General features: G+C 37.0%; 1 protein-coding gene across 1 annotated transcript in view; it reads left to right on the forward strand.

Annotated features, from left to right (window-relative positions):
• LOC105057539 (bifunctional levopimaradiene synthase, chloroplastic) overlaps positions 1–8,583 on the forward strand; it is a 19,248-nt gene extending 10,665 nt beyond the window's left edge. Inside the window, exons 6-8 of the mRNA XM_073248871.1 lie at positions 5,510–5,728; positions 6,630–6,765; positions 7,968–8,583. Coding sequence (XP_073104972.1) covers positions 5,510–5,728; positions 6,630–6,765; positions 7,968–8,516 — 904 coding nt within the window. The 3' untranslated portion in view covers positions 8,517–8,583. The remainder of the gene's footprint in view (positions 1–5,509; positions 5,729–6,629; positions 6,766–7,967) is intronic.
• The last annotated feature ends 18,535 nt before the right edge of the window (positions 8,584–27,118 follow it).

Consider the following 27,118-nt stretch of genomic DNA (forward strand, 5'->3'; position numbering starts at 1 on the left):
GCAGACCAACAATCTTAGGATTGAGGTAAGAGCCCACAAGTTGTCACTGAAATATAGTTTATACAAAAATTGATGATCGCTCATGCCACAGAACGTTCGGTGTTTGGCTGGACAATCCAACTATCCATTGTCCTCAAAGCAGGGGAGGAAGATTCTTTTATTTAAAAAAAGGGGGAAAAAAAACTGTTGCCAAGGTTGAATTTGGTTTAGGAAATTACCAGAATATTTTAGGAGTACAGACATGCCTTCTCCCCTCCGCATGGAGAGTAGATTTGCTCGACGGATGGGCAGACTGGGTTCGGGCCGGGCTCAGTCCAACATACCATGTCATTTGGTCAAGCTCATATCTGGGCCGGCCCAACTTGTGGCCTTACTTTGAAGACCCGAGCCCACTTCCTTTCGGATTTTGGACAGCCTGCCTTTGTGTGTGTGTTTTTGTTTTGGGGATCATGGGGTTGGAGGAGGAGAAAGAGATAAGAAGGAGGTGAGGAGAGGGGGGAGGAGTTGGCAAAGGATTGGGGACTCAAGGTTGGAGGAGGAGGAACTGCGGTGCGGGGGGTTGGAGGTTGAAGGGGAGATGTGGTGGGATCAGGGAAGGAGGAGGAGGAAGATGAGAGGGAGGTGGGGGGAGAAGGGGAGGTAGAGGAGAGGGAAGTGGCGGGTGGAGGAGGTGGAGAGAAGTAGAGAAGGTGATGGGGGTCGTGGTTGACCAGGGAGAATTAGAGAGGAGGATGAGGGTAAAAAGATAATTTCGTATCATATTTTATATTTTGTAATATATATATATATATATATATATATATATATTTGGGTATAGGCCTAGTTGATGTAAATTCGAGCTAAGTTTGTTTAATGGGTGGGCTCAAATTTTATAATTGACTCAGCCCTGAGCTTAAAAACTAAGTTCATACTTGTTTGAAATGATTTGGACTTGAGTGGGCTGGATGGGCTACTCGAGATTTGAATAGCTCTAATGGAGGGTACTCTTAGTTATGAATGGTTGCAGAATGGTACCTTGAAACTATTTGACCTACATTCTTACTGGATAGCAATAGTATTATTATTTTTTTCTCCTTTCCAAAAAAGAAGGGAAATAAACTCATGAAGCTTATATTATAGTATGAATATTAGGATTTGCAATCCGATTTGCATGCTTGTGCTATGCCATGGACAAGACTATCATCTGATCTTTATTCCCCTAAACATGACTCAATGAGACTTAAGTTGGAAAAGAATTTTTTGCATTTAGTCTTTATATTTTTTTGATTTATGTATAAATAATACCTTAATTCTTAAAATTTATATGCAGTCCCTAAACTATATATCCATTGCATATAGGTGCATGTAGACTAATTACTTGAAATTGTAGTGCAAAGTTGGCTAGATGAGATTAAGTTAGGAAACTTCCAATTATCTAGAATATACAACCTTAAATTATCTATATTTTTTCTATTAATCAACCAAATCTTCGTAGTTTCCATACCAATCCTTCAATGCTTTTAAACTTGCACATAAACCCTACAGACATACAATGTTTGCCCATACATTCACATACATTCCTATTTAGTCAAATTAATTTAACTATGATTGAAATTAATGGTCCTTTTTGGGAACAAACTTCTGGAAATCTCATATAAAAATATATAATCTTTTACTATGAATATCACCTTCCACGACCTTAGCCTTTTTTTCCCTTTTTATTAAAATAAGTAAAATTTTATAATGTTTGGGGAAAAGTGAAATGGCAACTGCATAATGAACCAGTCCACATTTAGGTACTGCTAACAGCACCATTTGTACCCCACATAAATATATACATCATATTCAAAGCACATGACAAATAGTTGTACGATTTCCATGACACTTATTTTCAAGTGTATTATGAGATGAAATGCCAGCATTTCAAGTCATTTAGCTGTATCTAATATGCTTTAATTTGATTTGCGAAGGTAAATTTTGCGCTGGAATTACCCCGTCAATGCCTCCTGCCTAGACTGGAGTCAAGAAGCATCATAAGACAATTATGGCCAGGAAATGAGAGTACAAGAAAATATTTAAAACTTGCAGAGTTGGACTTGCAAAAGTTGCAAAAGCTATATCAACAAGAGCTAGCGGAATTTGAGAGGTCAGTATGATAAGTTTTGTTTTAAAGGTTGCTGGCTAATTAAGATTTAGATCATGTTTAAAAAAAAAATAATAGCTTGCTAATCATATTTGGATCCATCTATTGACACCTCAATTCTCACAATTAAGACCGGCAATGAGCCTATCATCCTCAATTGGCACATTGCTTAATTATATATATTAATAAATAAATAAAATAAACTAAAAAATAAGGTATGTAGAATGGGGCATCCTAACAAAGAAAGTGAGAAAAAAATTTCAGTGGAAAAAATGATAAATCATAAACATGCTGCACTCTCCACTCTCCTTTTATTATATTTTAGTTATTCTTTGAACTATTAATTATGCAATTTTTTAATCATCTAATCTACTAATATAGCATGGTATTTGATATAGCTACTACTACTTTTAGAGACTTGAGAACGAATTATACTAGATGGTGTTATAGGGTTATACCACCTCAGTTACCATCCTCGGATCTCATATTTAGAAGGACCCTTCAGTTTGGTTGAGGTATCGAGGTAGACTCCAAATATCGGGCATTACTCAAATGTCTAGATAACGGAGCATACAACTTCATCGGACTTTCATTCTAGGCACCATCCTCGACCATCTGTCGAGGACATCAACACACCGTCATCGATAACGACTCACCAAGACTACTACAGAAAGCTAGGAGGAAATGATCCCGTCAGCTCCCATCCGATCCCTCAACTTGAGTGCTCACCGACCACATGGTCAAGACCCTACTGGCCACATAGGATAACTTCTCATAGCCAATGCCGATAAGAGCATATTTAGGCCAACACTTCGGCTATAAGTCGATCTCAGGCCACTGACCTGTTCAGCCACATGGACCACCGTCATGAATCTCCTAATAGAATGTCAGAGCATAGCCACCATTCATGACTAACAATCTCCGACACACAGATTCCCTATCCCAATGGTCTAGCAGTTCGTGGCCGGTCTAAGGGCCTATTAGCTTCAGACATGATAAGTGGCAACTCCACATAAAAGAGGTAAGAGGGAGACCCTTGAGGTACACTATATTAAGGTAAGTTACACCACTCACATTCTTCCTCTTTCCGATTGTGCTCGAGCTCCGACTGACTTAAGCATAGGATGATCTTCCGTCGGATACCCTTCGATGAGTATGGACTTATTTTTGTATATCTTAGTCAATGTCCCCATGCTAGAACCATCCATCATTCTCAGCCACATCAGCACCTTTTGGAGCCTTGATGCAACAGAATGGTGCTAAAGGAAGGGCAAAACTGTAAGGCCCATGAACCAGAGCAAATAATACCTTATATACTGAGTCATGAGCCCTTGACTACAATAATGGCATGCTGAATATGGGACTATCTATACAACTATGGGGCTCCTTCCACCTGTACACCAGTTTGTGGTAAAAATAAGGATACCTCCCGTCCGTATACAAGTACTATCTTGATTGGAGACTATATTGTGGTATAGAAGAGAAGACATCATTAGTCCCACATTGGTTGTGAGTCAAAGGACACTGATTTATATAGGAAGAAACTATCCATCCTACAGAGGTGCCTTTTGAAGGGTAAAATCATGAGACCTATAGACTAGAGTGGACAATACCTCATATATCGAGCCATCAACTCTTAGCCATAACAGATGAGATCTTCTGTCTAGAATAATCCATCTATTCTTAATTTTTTCTCAATTCATGATAAATGCTTCGTTACTAAAAATATATTTATCGCATGCATTTCCTTGCATCCGTACTTGTTCCTCTCCTATGCTGCTCCCAAATTTGGCAATTGAAAGGTAGATTTTAAAGATTGGTTTCCTACTTGTGTCAACTAGTCAGGTTAGGAGGCTAAGTATATATCCGGCCCATTTATAATAGAATTTGTCTCAACTAATTCACACATGGTCTATTTATATTCTAATTGATCTCAACTAACTTATATCTAATCTGTTCGGTTTGGATTCGAATCATGGCGGATATCGAACTGTGATTAAATATCAGAATGTGAATGACTATCGAATGGAGCGTATCTTGATGATCCGGATACAATGTCTGAAAATGACATCTGATCCGTTAGCCCTCGATGATATTGAGATAACGTACTCATCCGTTGAATTCGCCCATATGGTGGGAAGGAGACCGTCTATTCACCCAAATTTAGCTTCGAATTCAACATTTTCTAATGGAGGTTGGGGCCCGATGGTTACGCCCCGAAGAGGTAGATGCCTCGGGTCATCCCCTCCAACTTCCATCATTTTTAGAAAAAAAAAAAAAAAAACTCACCAAAATCCATTATTTTGGATAAGATTCAATAGGTCAGTGAGCGCGAATAAAAAAATGACCACTATTGCCCATGTCATGGTCGGGAAAAGAATCCAGGTTTGATCTTGACAGGTGAAGTGACATTCCTGCCACCATTCTCAACTCTCCGGAAAAAAGAGAGGAGAAAATTAAGAGAAAAACATACATCATAAGAAAGGAGAAAATTAACAATACACACATACATACATATTATTTGTGCGTGTATTTGTGACTTTCTAGCAACATTCTACCAAGACCAGCAAAATTGTCAGATAAAGTACATATATGACATATTCTTTTAATTTCACAGCATCATTTGTGTCCTATGCCTATGCACAGATGCAAGTCTTGTTGCATGGACAGTCAAAATAAGATCTCTAATGTAATTAAAGTTACTCTTTATTTTTACCAAATACAAAGTCTTTGGATCTATTAAAGTGAATCGTGTGAACTCGAATGGCATTTAGCAATATTAGAAAAGTATTGATAGGAATGGACCCAGTGATCGGTGTTGAATGAAACAAACCTAATGCAAGGATATTGGGGAGATCAATGAGAGTAACGACACAATATCTTGCAAATCATGATAAATTTTGCTACATAATTTTATTGGTTTATGCAATAACACTATTGCATCCTATTCTTGGGAAACCAAATTTATCAAGAAAGATATAATTTGCAACTAATGATCCCAAATTATGACAAGGATACTAATAAATCAAACAAAACAAAGCATACAAATGAATCAGATAACAATGGTCCAGCCTTATGACCAACTTCTAAAATCTTTTCATCGGAAAGGAAAATATATAAAATAAATTAAGAAGTTACCAATATGAACCAAGCTATCATAACTGCCCATGATCTAAGCACGTTGGTTCGTATTCACGTGGTTGCATCCCTCTTCGATTTGCAAATGGGTTCTCATTTCAGACCAAGTCTTTGATTCAAGTAAATCGAAGATAATGATGAAAATCATGACCTAGTCATTTTATCCATACAAAATCATTACTTATTTTTATCTTTGTCTTGTAGCTCTTTGCCTTGGATATTTCAATATTCTTCTCTATTTTTTTTCAGATGGTGGCAACGTTGTGGGTTTGATGAAGTGAAACGTGCTCGTAAAACACTTGTACAAGCTTACTTTATGGTAGCACCAACTATCTATGAACCTCAATTGTCATCTTTTCGCCTGGCCTACGCCAAGGGTGTAGTCCTCACCACCATTCTTGATGATTTCTTTGATGACAAAAGCTGTGACCTTCAAGAACTTCAGCGCTTCTATGAGGCTTTCAGAAGGTAAGGATATTTGATTATGTTTAACCTGTGCCAACCAATCCCTGAACCTCTCTCTCTCTCTCTCTCACACACACACACATGTACACACGCACAGAGTTGGGGTTGCAACCAACATGTTGACGAAATGATTGGAAACACCAACTCAAGATTTAAACCTAAAACCTTTTTGATCTGGAGGAGGCCTACAACCAGCTATACCTTGCTGAGTGTTTCATGTTAAAAAAAAAACTAGTCTTTGGATTGTTTTCTTTTCCAATTATAATTGGGAGAATGTCGCTCACACATTGTTGCTCCCAGAGAAGTTGTTCAATGCATCGAGAAATTTTCATGTTGACAGCTATCTCATGCAAATTGCCTACTTTGCCACTATTCAAACTTCAGAAGTCTGTCCCCGTTTTAACTTTAAATTACTACTGATAATCTTCCATTGTTACATTTTTATTCATGACTAGTAGCTCCACAGATTTCTATATGTTTTTCTTTAAAATAGTGAATGAACATGCACCACTTTATTTCTACCTCCAGCATAATTATTCTCATAGCATTTTTAAATCCATACTAAATTATCAGATGTTCCTCCTTGTCGAATTGTTCTCTGGTGCTGCTTACCTTGCAGCCTAGTCTAGTTCTATCCTTGACACAAGTTTGGCTACCATCAGCGTGGAGACTTTTGCTTAGTATCTTTCCTCTTTCATTTTTTGGAAAAATATGATCAATACCATGGACTGATCGAAGTTGATTTACCCATTTCTAGCACCTAGAGTAACACCTCCCAACAAGTTTGAACAGGGAACCTCCTCTAACTGAAAGAAGGATGCAATCATAATGAGGCTATACCGCGCTTTAGAATATTTGTTCTGCCCTGATAATCTTTTCTATAATTCTTTCTTTTCCGTGCCAGGTGGGACTCATCTTTTATTGATGATCTTCCTCAACAAAAACTACTATTCAAAAGCATTGATGATGCCTGTCTAGAGATCGCAGCAGAAGCCAACAAAGTTCAGGGCCGCAACGTCCTTCCCTTGTTCAAGCATTTGGTAGTTATGAAGTTTCTCAATTAGTCAATTTAGACACTAAAAGCTAAGTTCTATAGGAGGCCAATAACCCAAACATTAGACATTTACACCTAATGACATTTACACAATATCAATATTATTCATATGACTTATTAGCAGAGTTGAAACCCTAGCCTAACCATAACCTCTAATCACAAAGCATCAGTATAATGACACTAGATTATCAATCAACATAATGTTCAGAAAAATGCATTCGAAACCATTTGGATTTAAACTGCTTGGCCAGATAGGATGCACAAAAACACAAAATGACGGCAACAACCAAAACCCCACACTGTAAGAATTGTATAAAATCTTTGGAAAAATAATTTAATCAAAGTCCCAAAATATAGCAGCAATAGCTTTTCACAAGTCTCCACCGGCGACAGCATTGGAGGGGTACTAAACTACTGGTAAGTATGCCAAGTTGGAGATGCAAATGGGTTAATAGTCTGAAGACAACATTTTTAATTAGATTGCGTAGTCTGGACCCTATTACAAGTCCTCAGCTTGGGCCTATTAGAATTTTCCCCGTCTAACCTTGACACACATCTTTTTCCTGTAAAAACAAATTAAATTAGTACTGGAAGCTTTGCTCTCTCTATTATCATCGTTCATGTATGATGCAGCAAACATGATGGAGAAGGTATCGTACGTCACACCATCCCAAGTAGTATCATCCCAACTAAGAGCATCACATAGTATATGGATGGCTTGATCGAGTTCAATAATGAAGTAGAGGGAGGATCTGAACTGACACAAGATATCATTTTTTTTTCTACTGCATTTCAACTCTAATGAACCTTAATCCAAACTAGTTGGGGTTGGTTTCATTAATCACTTCTCGTCTATTCTGCTCTTTAAAGAAAAAAGCAGTCCTCCATAAAAGTCTTTGTTACATAAAGTCATATCTGTCCATAAATTGCAGTACTTCCTAGTGGTCAAACAGTGTGAGCCCACAAACACAAGTCTAGCAGTGAAATAAGATATATCTCGGCGCTTGCACATATCCTATATTTGGACTTCCATATTTCAATCATGAGAGTTTTTTTTTTTTTACAAATATTTGATTAGAATATTTCTTACATTATATATCTGAAATAATTAGTATCCTGACCTTTAAGCTCTCTCATAAGCATTACTTTAGGCTTATACTATTTATCGTATGCATGCATTCATTTCAGTGGGTGGAGTTTGCAACTAGCTTTTTAAAGGAAGCAGAATGGATGCATAGCGAGCATATTCCGACCTATGAGGAATATATGAAATGCGCCACTGTCTCTATTTCAGCAAAACTACTAACATGGACATCTGCATTCTTGCTGGGAGAGAAGATCACAGATGAGATGCTGGGCCATCTTGGTCCCGACTCACGCTTCATGTACCTCGTTTGTGTCGTATTCCGGCTTTCCAATGATCTTGCCTCCTTTTCAAGGGAGCTCAAGGAGGGAAAGTTGGCCACGGGGGTTGGCTGCTACATGAGGGACCACCCAGATTGCACCCAAGAGGAAGCCATCGTAGCTGTCGGCGATTTGATTGAGTTGGCCTGTCAGGAACTGGAATGGGAACTCTACCAATCAAGAGCAGTAACACCGGAAGTGTGCAGTCGTGCAGTCCTGAATACTGCTCGGAATGCCCGTCTTCTTTACAAAAGGATGGATGGCCTTACCAATGCTGATGAAGAATTCATGAATCTCTTCCAAGATTTCATGTTTAACCCGCTGGAATATTGAAGGCTTCTTGCATGTGCCAGTAGTTTCAAGCCATATATTCAAAAGTTTGCACGCAAGTCATCAATGTATAAATATACTATCCTTCTGATTTTCTTTTGTGCGCTTTAAAATGTTGCTCCACGGGAAGGAATAAATGCATAGCCGTACGTTATGAATGATCCTGATTCCTCTATAACCTAAATAGTATTTTATATTGTTTATTAATAAATATACTTCAAATTTTGGTAGGTGCACTGATATTGTTTATATCATAACCAAAGAAAATTAAATATGGCTCTTCGTGCGGCTTCCCAGCGGCTAGCACTCGGCCCTTACGAATCATCTTCGAGGGCCCAACCGATCTCGCATTTACTCTTTACGGACGATTGTTTGTTGGTAGATCAGGCATCAATCCACAACGCCACTAGTTTCTGAAGGATTGTGGAGAAGTACAGTGACACCTCGAATCAGAAGATGAATCTCATCAAGTCAGTGGTGTACTTCAGTCCAAGGACACCGAGCTAGTTGCGGCATACGATCAGAGATATTCTCAATATTGTGGAGCACAGTGAGCCCTTATAGTATCTAAGAGTTCTCATCTTCGGTCGCAGGTTGCGGAGGGTCGAGTATGTATGGGGGTGGAGCGGGTGATCCACGAGCAGCTGGAGGACTGGCAAGCTAGAGTGCTCTTTATGATGGGTAGAGTTACTTTGATGAGGTTAGTCCTTACTTCCATACTGGTTTATCTTCTTTCGAACTCGATCCTACCCAAGACCTTCATCTTGAAGCTGGAACAATATTTCATCGATTCTTGTGGGGCTCACATCCGAGAGGCCGAGGCATGCACCTTCTTGCTTGGGATATGCTTTGCCAATCGTTGAAAGATGGCAAACTGGGTATACAGTCCTTAGTGACTAGACGGGAGGCGCTAATCGCTCGGCACGCAGCCAGACTAGCGCTCCAACCGGAGAGTCTGTGGAGTTCAATGATTAGAGCTTGATATAGTCTTTGGCCTATGGATGAGGAGATTCGAGCCAACCAAGACACTTCTTTCTTCTGGAAGGAGATTTGTCAGCGAGCCCTTGATGTGATTGCTCAAATGAGGTGGTCTATAAGACATGGTAGGTCTGTGGACCTTCTACAAGATCCATGGGTGGCTGACCTACCATTGAACCACTGGTTAACCTTCCTTTGCCCTGAGGTTGCTGTATGTTTGAGGGTTAGTGATCTCCTTCAGGCTGACTGTATTAGTTGAAATCAAGGGGTTCACACTCATGCTTTCGACAAGTAGATGGGCAAGCGAGTGCGCTTCATTACGATTCCCATGCATAGGTGCCATGACGTCAGAGTTGCATGGGAGATCCTCTTGCATTTTGAGAGCGATGATAGCTGATTTGTACTACCTTTTTCGGTAATAGCCCACCAGGCGTCTGAATGCTGGCTGGATTTGGAGGATAGAAGTGTTAGAAATTATATCCTGAAATTAGTCATCTAATGTAAACCTATTGTACATTGCAAATGAATTTTATTTATCTTTAATGATATTTGGCATTTACATCATATTGGACCATTCTTAAACTCTATAGATCATGATGTAATCCTTAGAGTAACATTGAATGGATTAGGTGAATGAGGACTAATCCAAGTTATTCTTAAAACTTGTTCACAACCAAATGATAAAGTTGGTATAAGGACATTAACTTTGTTGAGTATAGGTTGTTGTATGTCATAATGGTTGGTCATCCTCATGACCAAAGAATATAGAGATATTGATATGACATACAAGCGAGATGTGGAGACATGCTCACTGAACATGACTCAACACAATAAGCATCTTATGGTATATACCCTATTGTCAAAGGATAAGCTTTTGGAATACATTGGTACATTTGTCCCTCCAACCTAAGATCACCATAAAGACTTGCAGGCATGCAACTCTCTGTGCTTAGGTGCTGGACTATCAGAATTTCTAATTTAGAATCAAAAGGATGCTGGGCACCGGCAAGTACTTGTGAAGTCAATGTGTGAGTCAAGATGGGATTGACCACTTCAGATATTAAAAAAATGATGTTTCCCCTTATTTCAATTTAAAAAGTCTTTGACCAAAGCAGTCTTTGTGAAGAGTCACAAGGCTTGTCATGATGCGTCATGACAAGGATTGGAATCTAACATGGGGTAACTAATTAGAAGTTTGACGGTTCACCATGCCTCTAGAGTTATCCTGGAACACTAAAAGTCAAAGGGATAATATCCATGCACCCAAGTTCCTTAAATGATGCCTTTGCATATATTTGACCTATCCGGATGTCGGAAATAGATGCTAGTCTGTAACTTCGATTAGTACACATCGAGAGTCTTGCACTACCAGCTTAAGTTCGAACTTATGGAGTCACGCTCAAAGTTTGAAAATTGTTGGAGGATTGACCTTAGATATAAAGGGCGTGTGGTTATTTAATTATGAATTAAATAAATAGGTCACACGGAATTAATTTTGACTATCTAGCTAGCACTGTGTATTAGTGGCAGAATTAGTTTCGGGCTAAAAACTGGATTAAGTTGTAATCCAATTTGGATTTAAATGTAGGTTTAGTAAAACTTATACATTAAGCCCAAAAGGTATTTTGGGCTCATTGTTAAGATAAGGGTTTTGAGAAAGCCCATATCTTAAATAAATACAAAGACTTTTTTGGAAGAGCAATTGTTTGTGCACCATGCACAATGTAGAAAATCGTGCACTATGCATGGTGATTCGCTCGTGCGCAGGCCGGAGTGATCGGGGGGAAAATAATTTTTTTTTACCGGCCTAGTGCGGGAGCGAATCACCGCACACTGTATACGATTTTCTGCACGGCGTGCGGTGCACAAAGAATTTTCTTTTTGGAAAGGATTTTGGGCTTCCTACATGCCTGGGAGGAAGGCTTCGGGCATCCAGGCCCAAGCTTTGGCTGTGAGAGAGAATGACTTGGTTTTGGAAAACCAAGTTAAGCATCAGTTATGTCACGTTCATAGAGACGTGGGATAATGCTGCTATATTTTCTAAATAAGTAATTAGGTAATTTAGAATTATCTTTAAAGGCAATTTTTGTTTAGATATATGATATCTTCAAAAACTGTTTGACTATTTAACGTTTTGTTTTTCAAAATTGGATATTGGATATCCTGGGAGTCGGTTTTCTTCATAATCCAGTTGCGTTAAAACCTCTTCTAATCAAAACCTTATATATACACGTTCTCTCTCTCTCAAAAAGAGACTACGGCAGCCTCCTTTTCCCTTCTCCTCCTGCGAGCATTTGACGTAAGAAAGAAAACAAAACAAATGGAGTTGTCCTTCTTTACGTCAATCAATATAAAAAACGAGGAATTGCTCCTCACTGGTTGCTAGAGCCCAAATACAAACGAACCAAAAGAAGCCTCCACCTTCCATTCCCTTCCCTTGGACGATCGGGTGAAGTAGGAGCAGACACCACCGACTCCTATTCCCCTGGACATCCTTGAAAAACCGCCTCCTATTCCCCTGGACATCCCTTGAAAAATCGAGGGTGGTAGTCCAGATGGAATGGGCTTTGACATCCGACCATTGCGGTTGTAGCCTAGTTGGAATGGGCTTTGACATCCATTTCTCGCATCCTAGGTTCCACATGCAGTCAATCAAATAATGGGGATTTATCCCCCGAGGTCTGGATAGGTGTGCTCGGATGCGACATCTGATCCTCCGTATGCCGAGATAGGGTTAGGGGTAATGTATTCACCCGATCCGGGGTCTCTCCTCGAGTATGATGGGGAGGAAATTGTGCTTATTGCTCTCCATATCGAACATTAACTCAGTGGGATAGGAGCTCTTATGATCACGCCCAGAGAAAATTGCTACGCCGGTTGCCCCCTTACCCCATTTTCTGTATCTAAAAAAAAAGTAGGAGCAGGCTAAAGCTTTCGCTGTAGGCACAACAAGGAATCAGGATTCAGAAACAACTTTGATTTATTTCAGATTTTAAAAGTTAGATCATTATGCTATCTTTTTTGTTTCTGTTTTCTAGCAATACTAATCCATTGGAATCTCTAGAAACATCAAGCAATGGTGTATTAAATGTCAATCTGATCAAGAGAATCCTTCAACTAGTATCAGAGCGAGATTGCTACTTGTTGTGCTTGTTTTATACGATTTGATTCATGTTTTATATGTGCTTTGTATTGATTTATTGTGATGAACAAAATACTTACAAAGTGTTTTTGGCATGTGTTGATTGTGCTTTTCAAAAAATAAAATGAAACAGGGGATTGGTAGGTCATGGCCGTTGGCTATCGCACAGCTTGCGCACAGGATGGTCTCATGTGCTCGCCAGTGAGGGGCCAACATGCCCCTGTATGCCTCACACAAGATTGTCCCGTGCAATAGCCAGTACAGACGCCAAGCCAATTGGCCAAGGCGCTCGTAGGCCTCGCACGGGACTGTCCCCGTGCGATGGCCAACAGGCACTAGGCCAGCTAGCCAAGATGCCCGCAGGCCTTGCACGTGACTGTCCGTGTGATGGCCTGCGCTAGCGCCAAGCAATTGGCCAGCAGCATGCATGGCCTCGCATGGGACTATCCCTTGCGATATGTCTCGGCAGTGCATGGCAATGGGTTGCCATGTACAGGCAATGCAATTCAAAAAATGAAGAGGAAGATTGTTTTCCAAGACTGGTTGTCAATTGTGAATTGACAAATTTGCTCCAAAAATGACTCAAAGAGTTAAGTTGGAGAATTTTGGAAATTCTCCAGAAAACACAATTGAACATGTTTTAAAGATGATTGCCAAAAACAAAATTCAATCAATCAATCCCATAGTTGTGTTTGTTCTGATTGTTTACTTATGCATGAAGTGGTTATGGGCCTTAATGCGATTGGTTTGATTTATTATTCCAATGCATAATTCTTTATACATTGAGGGTGGTGTAATAAATGCAACGTGGAGCGCACCGCATGTTGCAATTGGGCCACGTGACATCTACGTAGAAGATGAGATGGGGCCTCATTGCATGCTAAGAAAATGGAAAGACGTCTGTTTGCAATCATGACGTTCATGCAATGCCCGTCATAGTCCACTTTTTCAAATTTTTGTGGACAAAAATTTCCTTTCCCTCCATGGGAGGGTTTTTTTGGCTTCTCATCTCTCTCGCGGTGCCATTTCAAATGCTGCCCCTCTCTCTCCACCCTCCACCCCCGAAGATGCTCTCCTTTCTCTCTAAGCTCCGAGGCATCCCAAGTTGTGATAGTACTCCAACTATTCATGTCATAAAAAATTTTGGGCAGCATCTTTTTTTCTTAAATTGCTTGACAACAGCATATCGGGCCATTCACAAAAACCGTGGTTCTTTTTTTTTCAAGTAGTTTATTTATCACAGCATCTTTATGGCCCCCTTTTTTTTTCAAATATGACATCACGCCCCCGATTATTAATTTCCGTAAATTGAGTATGACATCATAGAGATAAGGATGGTCGTACAGCCGATTGTGGCATCTTGTGAGCCAATTATCACTTTCCGTGATCCTTTTATGACATCCTAAAGTCCGTGCATGACACCCGATGGTATCTTTTTTTTGGTAGGAGAACGAGATCCTATACTCCTTTCATGACATCCTGGGTACGGATTATGATATATTGTTGTTGTAGGAGTTCCATCAATATTTCATGACTTTCGATACTGTTTCATGCTTTTCAATACTGTTTCATGACTTTCGACACTATTTTATGATTTCTTGCACTGTTTCATGACTTTCAACATTATTTTATGACATCTAACAGTATTGTTTTATATTTTTCCTCAATGTTTCATGACATCATGTATTTTTTCATATTTGATTCATCATTTCATGAACTCCGTCAATATTTTATGACTTTCAGTACTGTTTCATGATTTTCAAAAATATTTCATAACTTTCTATATTGTTTCATGACTTTCGACATTCTTTGATGACTTTTTATTTTGCTTTATGACTTCTTTCACTTTTTATGACATCCGACAATGTTTCATGACTCTCTATATTGTTTTATGACTTTCGATATTATTTCATAACTTTTTATTCTATTTTATGACTTTCTCTACTGTTTCATGACATCCGACATTGTTTCATGACTCTCTATATTGTTTTATGACTTCTGTCACTATTTTATGATTTTCTATACCATTTCATGACTTTCAGCACTGTTTCATGATTTTTTAACTATTTCATGACTTTAGATGCTGTTTCATCATTTTTTGTACTATTTTATGACTTTCTGCACTATTTTATAACTTTTGATAATGTTTCATTAGTTCCGTCAAAGTTTTATGATGTTCTATTCTGTTTTACGACTTTCTCCACTATTTTGTAATATTTGACATTATTTCATGATTTTTTGCATAATTTTATGATATCTGCCACTATTTTATCAATTTCTTTACTATTTTTTGACATTCGTCACTATTTTATGACATCATGCACTGTTTTATGACTTCCTCTTCTGTTTTATGACTTCATCAACTGTTTTATGATATTGTGCACTGTTTTATAACTTCTTATACTATTTTATGACTTCTCACACTGATTCATCACTTCCATCAATGTTTATGATTTTTGACACTCTTTCATGACATCTAGCACTATTTCATATCTTCCGACGTTGTTTCATCACTTTCGATGTTGTTTCATGACTTCTGACGCTGTTTCATGATTTTTGATAATATTTCATGATATCCTGCACTATTTTTATGACTTTATGTTCTGTTTTATGACTCATTCTACTGTTTTATGACTTTCTACACTGCTTTATGACTTCCAACAATATTTTCTGACACCCAGCAATATTTTATGACACTTTGTATTCCAAATTGTTCCTTAAGAAATTTTTTTTGTAATGAATGATATCTTTTGCATAATATTACATCGTATTATCTGTTTATGCATTTCATTTACTTTGTCTGACTCTAATGATCCCTGTGTATATTTTCTACAGAGCCTAATGCAAATGATAAAGTCGATGATACTGTCGGAGGTGGTTGTCTCAAGAATCCATCTTAAATTTAGATAATGTTGACCCTCATATTGGAATGGAGTTCAATTCAGTAGCCCAAGTGTACAATTTCTATAATAGTTATGTGAGAAGACTCGTTTTGGAATCACAACCATATGTAGTAGGTCAAATGAGAAAAAAAAATTGTGTTTCAAGCATCTAGCATATTGGAGGGAAGAAAAATTCAAAAAAAGTTTCAATTCCATGAATCCTAGGGATACTAGCAAAATTGACTGCAATGTCTCAAAAAAGGCCAGACTTAATTTCATGATTGGTAAGTAGAGATTGGATGCTGTTGTTCTAGAGCACAATTATGAGCTCTCTATATCTGCCATCACTTATCTATGGTCCCACAAGAAGATCAGCATACTTGAAAAGGTTGAGATTTACAACATGCATGTCGTGAATATACCTACAACTCAGATATACTCCACCATTGTAAGAAATAAAGATGGTAGAAGATAATTGAAATTCATAGAGAAGGATGCACATAATTTCATTTGCCAGAAACGTCAAAGTCAGCTGAAAGATGAAGATGCACAGTCAATGATAGTGCATCTCACAGAAATATAAGCTAAAAATATAAATTTTTTCTACACGGTGGATTTAAATACCAATGGACAACTTAAGACTTTGTTCTGGATCCATCTAAGGTCAAAAATGGCCTGCAATTACTTCAAAGACATACTAACATTTGACTCCACATATCTCACAAACATATGTCAAATATCATTCTATCCATTTGTCAAAGTTAACCACCATGGACAGTCCACCTTGCTGGGATGTGCATTACTGTCAGATGAGACGATCGAGACTTTCAAATGGGTGTTTAAGTCATGGCTAGATGGAATGGAGTTCAAGCATCCAATGCCATTATCACGGGTCAAGATAAGGCGATCGAGGCCACGATTAGAAATATTTTCCCAAATGCACATCATCGGTTTTGTCTTTAGCACATTTTGAAGAAGATCGCTGAGAAAATAGGTCACATATGCATAGCTCATCCTAAATTTATGGTTGTGTTCGATGAAACCGTATATGACACTGTGATGACATAGGCTTTCAAAAAAAAAGGGCCTGACTCATGGATAATTATGAAGAATGTAAGGCTGTAGTCTGGTTGTATGATCTTTATGAATGTTGGGATAAGAAGGTTCCAGTATACCTTAAGGATACATTCTTTGCAGGCATGTCATATTCCTAATTATAGCTTAAAAATTAATATCCTCTTCTGATTCTTCCTCCTCCATGAATCTCCTCCTTTTTCTGACATGAATACTAGTGTGCTTATTTCCTTTTCATGCAACATTCCGACAAGCTTCTCCTGAATGAGGAGCCTTTTTCTAAGATCCTCAATCTCTTTCCTTAAATGTGCACATTCTGTACAGTGAAATTGCATGGATGAACATTCGATGGGTGTCTCTTTAGCTGGATGAATGAGCCACTGCTCTCGTGGTACCGGTGTAATATAATCCAAAATTGATAACAAGCGACACATGAGACAATGAGCTATATATCTATTTTATGACATCTTGAAAGTAAATTATAACATCTTGCTTTAGCGATATGACTTCCTGTAATCACCATTGCTCCTCTTTACCTCCTCAACCTGGATCATGTCGAAAAGACTTATCATCGATTCTCTTTCTACATGAATGCCATCGGTGCAGCCTTAGTAATATTGATCAATCTGGGACTGGAAGGTGAGTGTGCTCGAGGAACTATACCTACAGATAAAAAAATAAATAGGTAATGAATGACAACTAACTAATGTAGAACAGGATGATTCTTTTCTTTTTGAATTATCATTACCATTAGGATAGTCGAACGGCCAAAGAGGCAAGGCTGCCTTTGACTCTTATCAATCTTTTTTGCCTTGCATGGCTCCTCTGACTTTAAACATTTAATAATCTCTGAGAGCGCCTAAAAGGTCAAGATCTTGATGGCATCAGATTAGGCGAAAGCTCCCAATTGCGAAAGGGCATCTAGGTATAGGATAAGGAATCTTGGACACGTGCCGTGTAATCTTGAAAATAAGAACATCGCAAATATATATGCTATCCAAAGCCTCACAGTGCCCTCGATATCTTCCTTCTCTTTTGAAACCTTCAAATGACCAATCAGCCTCTCGATTCCTTTATGATGCAGATCCATGTTAGTCCCGAATCTTTCAAAAAGCCTCCCCTTCAGGACTTTGGAGGCTGCAACCCTCTTTCCATGATAGGGAAGGTCGATAATAAGTGCCACTTCTTTTGCACTAAAACTAATTACTTTTTCTGCAAAACAAAATTTATCTCCACCCTCATAATATTTTATGATATCTGAAAGGAGTGCCCCATCAAATATAAACGGCTCCATGTCAATGAAGGCTCCAAATGGGGTTTGCCTGATAAGTTCCAGATGAGTAGCAGAAAATCCCATTTTATGGACATTATGTACATATAAAGAGGGCTTGCATGAATTTTTAAAGATTTGAGGAGCCCTGCCTCTCAGAATCATGGGACCCCTGGAAATTTCATTGCAACAAAAATAATGAAAATAAGTAATCATCTAATAAAAACAATGGAAATAAGTAATCATCCTGTACATACAGAGTCAAATTTTGACAATATGATATCATCTTATACATCAAGTAGTCATAATGGTCAAAGAGGATATCATAAAAATTTTGCAAGGATCGTTGTTTGGCTATATGAAGTTGTAGATGGTTAATGAAACGGGTAAAAGTGAGGAGGTCCGTTACCTTCTTGGCTCAAACTTAACCCTCCTCTTTCATTAGAAGAAGAAGGGGCATCCTGTTTTTCATAAACAATCACTGAACTACTTTCTTCCTCCATCTGCTACTTGTCCGGGCCTTCTTGTCCTAGATGCATCTTAAACATGTATTTTCTGATCGACATCAAACAGAAAAGGGAGCGAAGGAAGAGAAGAGAGAGCAAACAATGGAGCGAAGGGATGCCTCTCTTGTCTTGGATGCCTGTCTCATCTCCTCCACCTCCTAGCTTCTTTTTTTCACTTGCTGGGAAGGGAGCGAAGAGAGAGCAAATGATGGAGCGAAGGGATTGCTGGGGAGATGAAATGGGGTTTTCATTTTCTTCTGCTTCTTTTTTTCATTGCCCAGGGAAAAATTGCATCTCAACCCCATGAAAAGATGGTTATTGGCGGTTCCTGATTGACGCCCAAGACAGTTGAGTTGATTAGTGGAACCATCTTGTCACGTCATTAAAAAACCATCGAAAGTCAAAAAAAATTGATGGAAGACATAAAAAATTACTATAAGTCATAAAATAGTGTCGGAAGTCATAAAATATTGACGAAAATCATGAAATAGTATCAAAAGTCATAAAAAATTACAGAAAGTCATAAAATATATCTGAATTTCATAAAAAATTATAGAATATCATAAGACATTTTTGAAAGATATAAAACAGTGTCTGAAGTCAAAAAAAATATTATCAAAAATCATGAAAAAATATCGAAAGTCATAAAAAATTGACAGAAGTCATAAAATATCACAAGAAGTCATAAAATAGCACCAAAAGTCAACAGTGCCAGAAGTCATGAAATGGTGCAAAATATCATAAAAAAATATCGAAATTCATATAATAGTCCACGATGTCATAAAATATTATCGAAAGTCATGAAATAATGTCGATAAGCATAGTTTATGCAAAAAGTTATAAAATAATGCAAGAACTCATGAAATATTATCGAAAGTCATCAAACAGTGATGAAAGTAAGGACGGAAGTAATGAAATAGCATCGAAAATCATAAAACAGTGCAAGAAATCATAAAATACTAGTGAAAGTTATAAAATAGTATCGAAAGTTATAAAATAGTACAGGATATCGTGAAACATTTTTGAGAGATATGAAATAGCGTCAGAAATCATAAAATATTGTTGGAAATAATGAAATAGTGAATAAAGTCATAAAATAGTACCGTAAGTCATAAAATATTATCAAAAGTCATAAAATAGCATAAAAAGTCAAAAAATAGTAAATAAAATTATAAAATAATGCCAGATGTCATGAAATAATAGAAACAGTAAAGAAAGTTATAAAATAATAAGGATATCATAAAACAGTAAAGAAAGTTATAAAATAGTGCAGGATATCATGAAATATTTTTGAGAGATATGAATTAGCGTCAGAAGTCATAAAATATTGTTGAAAATAATGAAACAGTGAATAAAGTCATAAAATAGTATCGTAAGTCATAAAATATCGTCAAAAGTCATAAAATTGCATAAAAAGTCAAAAAATAGTAAATAAAATGATAAAATAATGCCAGATGTCATGAAATAATAGAAACAGTAAAGAAAGTTATAAAATAATATAGGATATCATAAAACAGTACAGGATATTATAAAACATTAGAGGAAGTCATAAAATAGTATAGTTATAAAATTGCGAAGAAATTATAAAACAGTATAGGATGTCCTAAAGTATTGTTGGAAGTTATAAAACAGTGTAAGATGTCATAAAACAGCTCAAAAAGTCATTAAAAAGTGCATGGAGTCATGAAATAATGTCAGAAATCATAAACAGTGTAGGGAGTAATGAAACAGCGCCAAAAATTATGAAACAGTGTCAGACATCATGAAACATTAGCGGAAGTCATAAAACATTGTTAGATATCCAAAAATAATGGAGGAAGTCATAAAATACTGTAGGAAGATATCAAATATTACTGAAAGTTATAAAACACTGCAAGAAGTCGAAATAGTATAGGAAGTGATAAAACAATGCAGAAAGTCATAAATAGTAAAGGAAGTTAAAAAACAGTGCACGATGTAGAGGAATTGATAAAGCAGTAGTAGAAGTCATAAAATAGTGTAGAGAGTCATGAAACAATATCGGATGTTATGAAATAGTGAAGAAAGTCACAAAATAAAATAAGAAGTCATAAAACAATGTCGGATGTTATGAAATAATGAAGTCATAAAATAAAATAAGAAGTCATGAAATAATATTGAAAGTCATAAAATAATACGGACAGTCATTAAACAATACTGAATGTTATAAAACATAACAAGAAGTGATGAAACAAAATAGAAGTTATGAAATAATGCAGAAAGTCATAAAACAGCATAGGATGTCATGAAATATTGATGGAATTCATTAAATAGTGCTGGGAGTCATGAAATAGTGCAGGAAGATATGAAATAGTGCCGAAAGTTACGAAATAGTGCTAGAAATCATGAAACAGTGTTGGAAAATCATGAAATATTGGTGAAACTCCTACAACTATAATAAGTCATAATCCGCATATATCGAGAATATCATGAAGGGAGTACAGGATGTCATTGTCCTATTAAAAAAAAGTACTTTTGATTATCATGCATGGATGTTATATACATGGCTATAGATGTAATAAATCATAAAAAAAGGTATAATCGGAAATTATTTTGACACTAAAAAATCGTGATCGAGTACCGAAGGTCAAAATCGAAGGCAAAATGTGATCTGGGGCGAGAGGAAGGAGAGCATTTCTGAGGGTGGAGGTGGAGAGAGAGGGGCAGCGTTTGAAATGACACTTTAAGAGAGCATGATAAGCCAAAAAAAATCCTCCCATAGAGAGAAAGGGAATTTTTGTCCACAAAAATTTAAAAAAATAGACTGTGATGAGCATTGAATGAACATCACAATCGGAGACAGAAGCACTTCCATTTTTTTGGTTCGGAACGAGACATTAACTCGTCTTCCACATAGATGCCACACGGTCCAATCATAACATGCGATGCACTCTGCATCGCATTTATTATACCATCCCCGATGTATAAAGAATTACGCTTATTGCAATTTATGTTTCAATAGAGATTTTGGTAAATTGGGCCAGCGAGCACAGCCTCTTCTTTAAAGTCAAAATGTATTTTTTTTCCTCCCTGTGGTTGTATTCACTTCCCATGGAGGTTTTCTATATGGAGGTTTCTTTTACATTGTGATGCAATTAGAAATTAGGCCAAGAAGCCGAGGAGTCAAATCCATGGAAAGGAAGACTTGAAGAAGTGAAGGCCTGGACTTGTCCAGGTTTGCCAAAAATGTTGTCAGAATAAATTCTTATTCTTAATCATTGCAGGAGTGGTCCGTGATGGCTCTAATGGACCACACTAGGGAAAGGCCCATAACCACTAATTAGTTGAATATATGTATATATGATATATGTATGTTAGATGTATGTTTGAGATGTATGGAAAAGCATGTGCAAATTCACCTAACATAAAAGGGTTGGTGATTAATTAATGGAGATTAATTAGTCACCATAATAAAATAAACCATGATAAAAATCAAGCAAAATCTCTAAAATTATTAGGTCCATAAAGTGATTGGTTATAGGGATAACTAACTCACAGCCTCCCATTAAGAAAGATAATAATAGGTCCAATATTCTGATAAATGTTAGAGGCCCAAAGGCCTGACTTTTATGTGGGTATTGGAGTTGTTATCCATTATATGAAGCTCTATGAATGTCATCAAGTAAGTGGGTAGGTGGGCCAACCGAAGTCGGGCTTGCTCATTTTGTTTGTTGGATGTTCTTGGAATTCTTATGTTAATGGTTGGACTTAATTGGGACTTTCAGTGGAGGATCAAAGTCCTGCTGAAGAGGTGCCTAGGGATAAATACTAATATTGGGAGTTATTTGAAGAAACAACTGGTTGTGAACCTACCAGTTGGTATGCATAGGTGGGCCGACCAAAATCGGATTTGTGTACTACTGATTTGGATCTTAGCACCCACTAAAGAGATTTAATTAAAGCGAAAATCTCTTCGGATTGGAGGTAGAGGCTACCAATTCGAACTAAATAATGGGAGATTCTTTAGACAAAAGTCAAAGTCTTAAGAAATGTTTAATTCGTATAACATTGGCTAATAAAGTTTTTTTTAATTTTTGTATCTATTTTTATAGAAAAAATGGCCACCAGTACACCTTCGCTTCGTTCCCTATTGGATAGTGAGAAGCTGACTAGACCCAACTTATTTGCATCCATACTTGTACCTAATCTTTTAATTTCACAATATTATTTTGAGTCACGTCCTCACTTCTCACGAGCGCTCTTTATTTTTATCAAATACTTGGTCTTTGTGATTTAATAAAATGAATCTTGTAAACCTGAATGGCATTTAGCAATATTAGAAAATAGTTGATAGGAATGGACCCAGTCATCAATGTTGATTGGAATAGGCCTAGTCATGTGGATATAGGGGAGATGTGAGTAAATGGCACGCTGATATATAGCACCAATTTATGCAACAATACTATTTCATCCTATTCTTGGTGAACCTAATTTATCAATAAAGATACAATATTATGAACTCAAACTCCAACAAGGATCTGAATGGATCAAATAAAACATAATATACAAATGAATCAGATGACACTGGTCAAGCCTAATGATCAATGTCTAAAATCTTTTCATCAGAAAGGAAAACCCATAAAATAAGTCGAGAAGTTACCAGTACGAACAAAGCTATTATAGCTAACACACAGCAAATTGCTATGTCCCCACGTGGTTGCACACCTCTATTTGGATGGCCTTACCCATTTTGATGAACACTCCATGAAGCTCTTCGAAGATTTTACATTTAATCCTCTTGAAAGAACGCTTCTCGTGTCCCCAGTGAAGCAATAAATTTCAAGGTTCGCGCACAGGTCACCTATATATGCTTCCCTCAGGGTCTATCCCAGGGATTCATGGGTTACAAGACTTCTTTCCATCACATAATTTGAAGTATATGCATTATAGAGAAATTCTTTGTGCACCACAGGCGGTTTCTCTTTGTGCACCACAGGTGGTGCGGAACCACACGCACCGCCCGTGATAATTGGCTTATACGTGTGGCCGGAAAAAAAAAAAAAATTTTCGCACGTCACACTCTGATCCTTTGCATGAGCCAATCACCGTGGGCAGTGCACACGTTCTGCACTGCCCGCGGTGCACAAAAAATTTCTCATGCATCACAAGCAGGCCAGAAGGCAGGCCGCATCTGATTTTGACCTAGCTACATAACATGATATCTTAGACCAAGCCCAGCCTAAACCGAGTCTGATTCGCTTGTTGTGCGAGAGTGAACAAACATATGCTGATTTTGGAGCTAACGTGTCTACTTAACATTGTTGTGAGAACACGAGAAATATCATACATGAATCTAATAGTATGCAGGGTTATGAGCTCCTCTTTTTTTTTTTTTTAAGTGCTTGACATGTATCTGTTGCCTAAATTAATTAAATTAGAATCAATACAATTAGACCATATCTTTTACTGATATTTTTTCCACCAACAATGCTCCAAAACCTGTTGTACATTACTTAAAAACAATAGATATTTTTATGATTCAAATGCATAATGCTTGTAGTGACTGGCAATTTTTTTTTTTTTGTAGAAATAATAGTTCCAGATTTTTAGTTCTACTTACACTAAGCATGCTTTACACTTGCTGTTAAATTAGTGTATATATTTATAAAAATGCAAAGCATGTCTTTATAATTTATATATTAGCCTACATATTTTTATTAGAAAGTTTATTTATCCATATGAGAGAGAAAGGGTATTTAGCAAATTTTCTTAGAAAATGTAGCATTTTCTGTTAGTTTTCCACATCAAACAATCTCACTAAAATTCTAAGATCTCATAATCTTTGGGAGATGAGATCCATCGTATGACAACATTATTGCTAGGCAACTTGTAACATGATATCCTATATCTTCGAGATCTACTTACAATAGTAGTCCAATGGCTTCATGCTGATATTAGGCAATGTAGTCTTACTTCTGAATGGTACATAAGGAATGGCAACTAACTGAAGGACGATTTCAAGCTGGTGGTTGTGCCAAAACTCAATAAGCCCAGACGACCCGTCATGTCAAATGGATCCTAATTTCAAACCCAACCTAGCATGGGTTCTTAAATATATAGATCTGAATCAGATCTAAGTGGATTGGATCATGGGTCAATCTAGCCCATTTGCAGCCTTATTTAAAAATAAGATTTATTATAATTTTTAAAAATTTATTCATATTATAAAATATGTTATGATATTTCACATTAATTCCATCCGTTAATGCATATATATGCTGAGACCGCAGAGAATAGAGGAACAAAACATGTGAAAGGAGCTTGGATCCTCAGCGATGTGTATAGTCTTCGATGGAGATGGACAGCCATCAAATAAGACAGTCCACTAGTGCAATTGTGTCATACATGATACTTTTTATTATTTTTTTGATAGGATGGAATATTCATATAATTTTAATATGAATACAATCAAAAAATCAGAAAAAAAAAATCATACAATGGTACAGACAAATTCATTGTATCAATCCAAATTATCCGGTCAGTATTCCCGTTATACAGGAGACCCATTCAGTCTGCCACATTGCTAATATTTTGATAAATATATCTTATGTAACGGTCCCTTGTCAATCCCATGGGTGCACTGCCGCCTCTTTCGACAGCTGCATGGTATCGTACGTATGGTGAAAGGATGTTTTTAGAATAAAATAGCGGTGCAAGAATCACGCTTTTGGAAGGCGTACTACGTGAACGGTGGAAGTAAATTGAAAGAGGCTGACTAGCATCTGGGAAGAATTATGTGAAGTATATATTTTTGCACATGGCATACAAATCCATTGAACAAATGGAATAAGCCATCATTGATCTAATGACAAACGCATAGAGAATCATGCGGGAAGTGCTGACGGTGTTGCAATTTGAATTTCCAAAATACTATATGCTGTGGCCAAAGGACTCCGGGATTCAAGCAGATGGAGGACTCGTCCCAGCAAGAGGTATTGTCCGCTTTGACCGTGTGCATACCGTTAATGTATATGCTGAGACCATGGAGAATAGAGGAACAAAATATGTGAAAGGAGCTTGGATCCTCAATGATGTGTGCAGTCTTCGATGGAGATGGACAGCTATCAAATAAGACAGTTCACTAGTGCAATTGTGTCATACATAATTATTTTTTTTTTATAAAATGAAACACTTATATACAACTCTAATATGAATACAATCAAAATGATCAGAAAAAAAAAAAAATCATGTAAGGGCACAAGCAAATTCAGTGTATCAATCCAAATTATCCGGTTAGTATTCCCCGTTATACAGGAGACCCATTTAGTCTGCCGCATTGCCCGTCTCTCGGTAAGTATATCTTAGGTAACGACCCCTCGTTAATCCCATGGGGGCACTGCCACCTCTTTCGGCAGCTGCATAGTATCGTACATATGGTGAAAGAACATTCTTAGACTAAAATAGCAGTGCAAGAATCACGCTTTTGGAAGGCGTACTACGTGAACGGTGGAAGTGAATCGAAAGAGGCTGACTAGTATCCGGGAAGAATTACTTGAAGTATATATTTTTGCGCATGGCATACAAATCCATTGAACAAATGGAATAAGCCATCATCGATCTAATGACAAACGCATGGAGAATCATGTGGGAAGTGCTGATGGGTGTTGCTATTTGAATTTCCAAAATGCTATAAATTCAGACAACTAAGATTCAAAGAAGAAACTATATACATACATATAAATACTCATACAATTATAGCATAAATATAATAAAAAAGATTAGGAAAATAAAGAGTATCATAGAAATGCATAGGTAGATCTATCAACCGAAATTATTCTTTTAGTATTTTTCATTATATAAGAGACCATCCAATCTACCATACTATTAGTTATTAGTCTTTTGGTAAATATATCTTTATGTAATAATCCTTTGTCAATCACGTCAGTGCACTGCCACCTCTTTTGTCAGAAGAAATTATTGTCGAGACCATGTTCAAGTAGACCAATGCAAATTTCGGAGCATGTGTGTTGTGAAGTATGGTGCCTAAGAGAGGGGGTGAATTGGATATTTCAAAAATTAAATAACTAATGTACAGATTTGAATGATTTAAACCAAGTGTGCACATAATAAACAATATAATCTTGAATGTAAAGAGCAATGAAAGATAAGTGATGTAAAGAATAACAGCAGTAAGCATAAGCACAAACACATAAATTTTATAGTGGTTTGGTGCCAAACTCAGCACCTACGTCCACTCTCCAAGTAAACCACTTAGGAATTCAAATATAATTCACAACTAAAATTACAGTCCGCTTATTTTTCGGACTCACAATTAAATTCTGTTAGTTTTTTTTGGCTCACCAATTAAAACCGTATAAGATTATTTTTTGAGCTCACAATCAATCTAGTTGGTTTTCTCCGGATTATCAACCAAAACTTCATAAGTGATTGTTTATCTCTAGACTAAAATCAATCCTGATTGATTTTAACCTTGGCTCACCAATCAAACCACAATATTGTCCAACTCAAGACTTGGAACCATCCAAATTTTTTCCAAAGAAACTTGAAATATAATAAGCCCAAAAATGAATACAAAAGATTAAGTTTAGAAAAATAAAACTCTTTGAAAATCGAAAGAAGTCCGAATGATGATAGTTGATCACTTGACTTCTTCTTGAATGCTTAAGTGATGGTGAGACTTCTTGATTCTTGACTTGATCACTTCTTCACTTCAATTAACTCTTACTCTTATTTACTTGAGGATGATTTGTAGTGGAAACACAAAGGATAACTAT

Source organism: Elaeis guineensis, chromosome 14 (assembly GCF_000442705.2).
Source record: "Elaeis guineensis isolate ETL-2024a chromosome 14, EG11, whole genome shotgun sequence".
In the NCBI taxonomy this organism is placed as follows: domain Eukaryota; kingdom Viridiplantae; phylum Streptophyta; class Magnoliopsida; order Arecales; family Arecaceae; genus Elaeis; species Elaeis guineensis.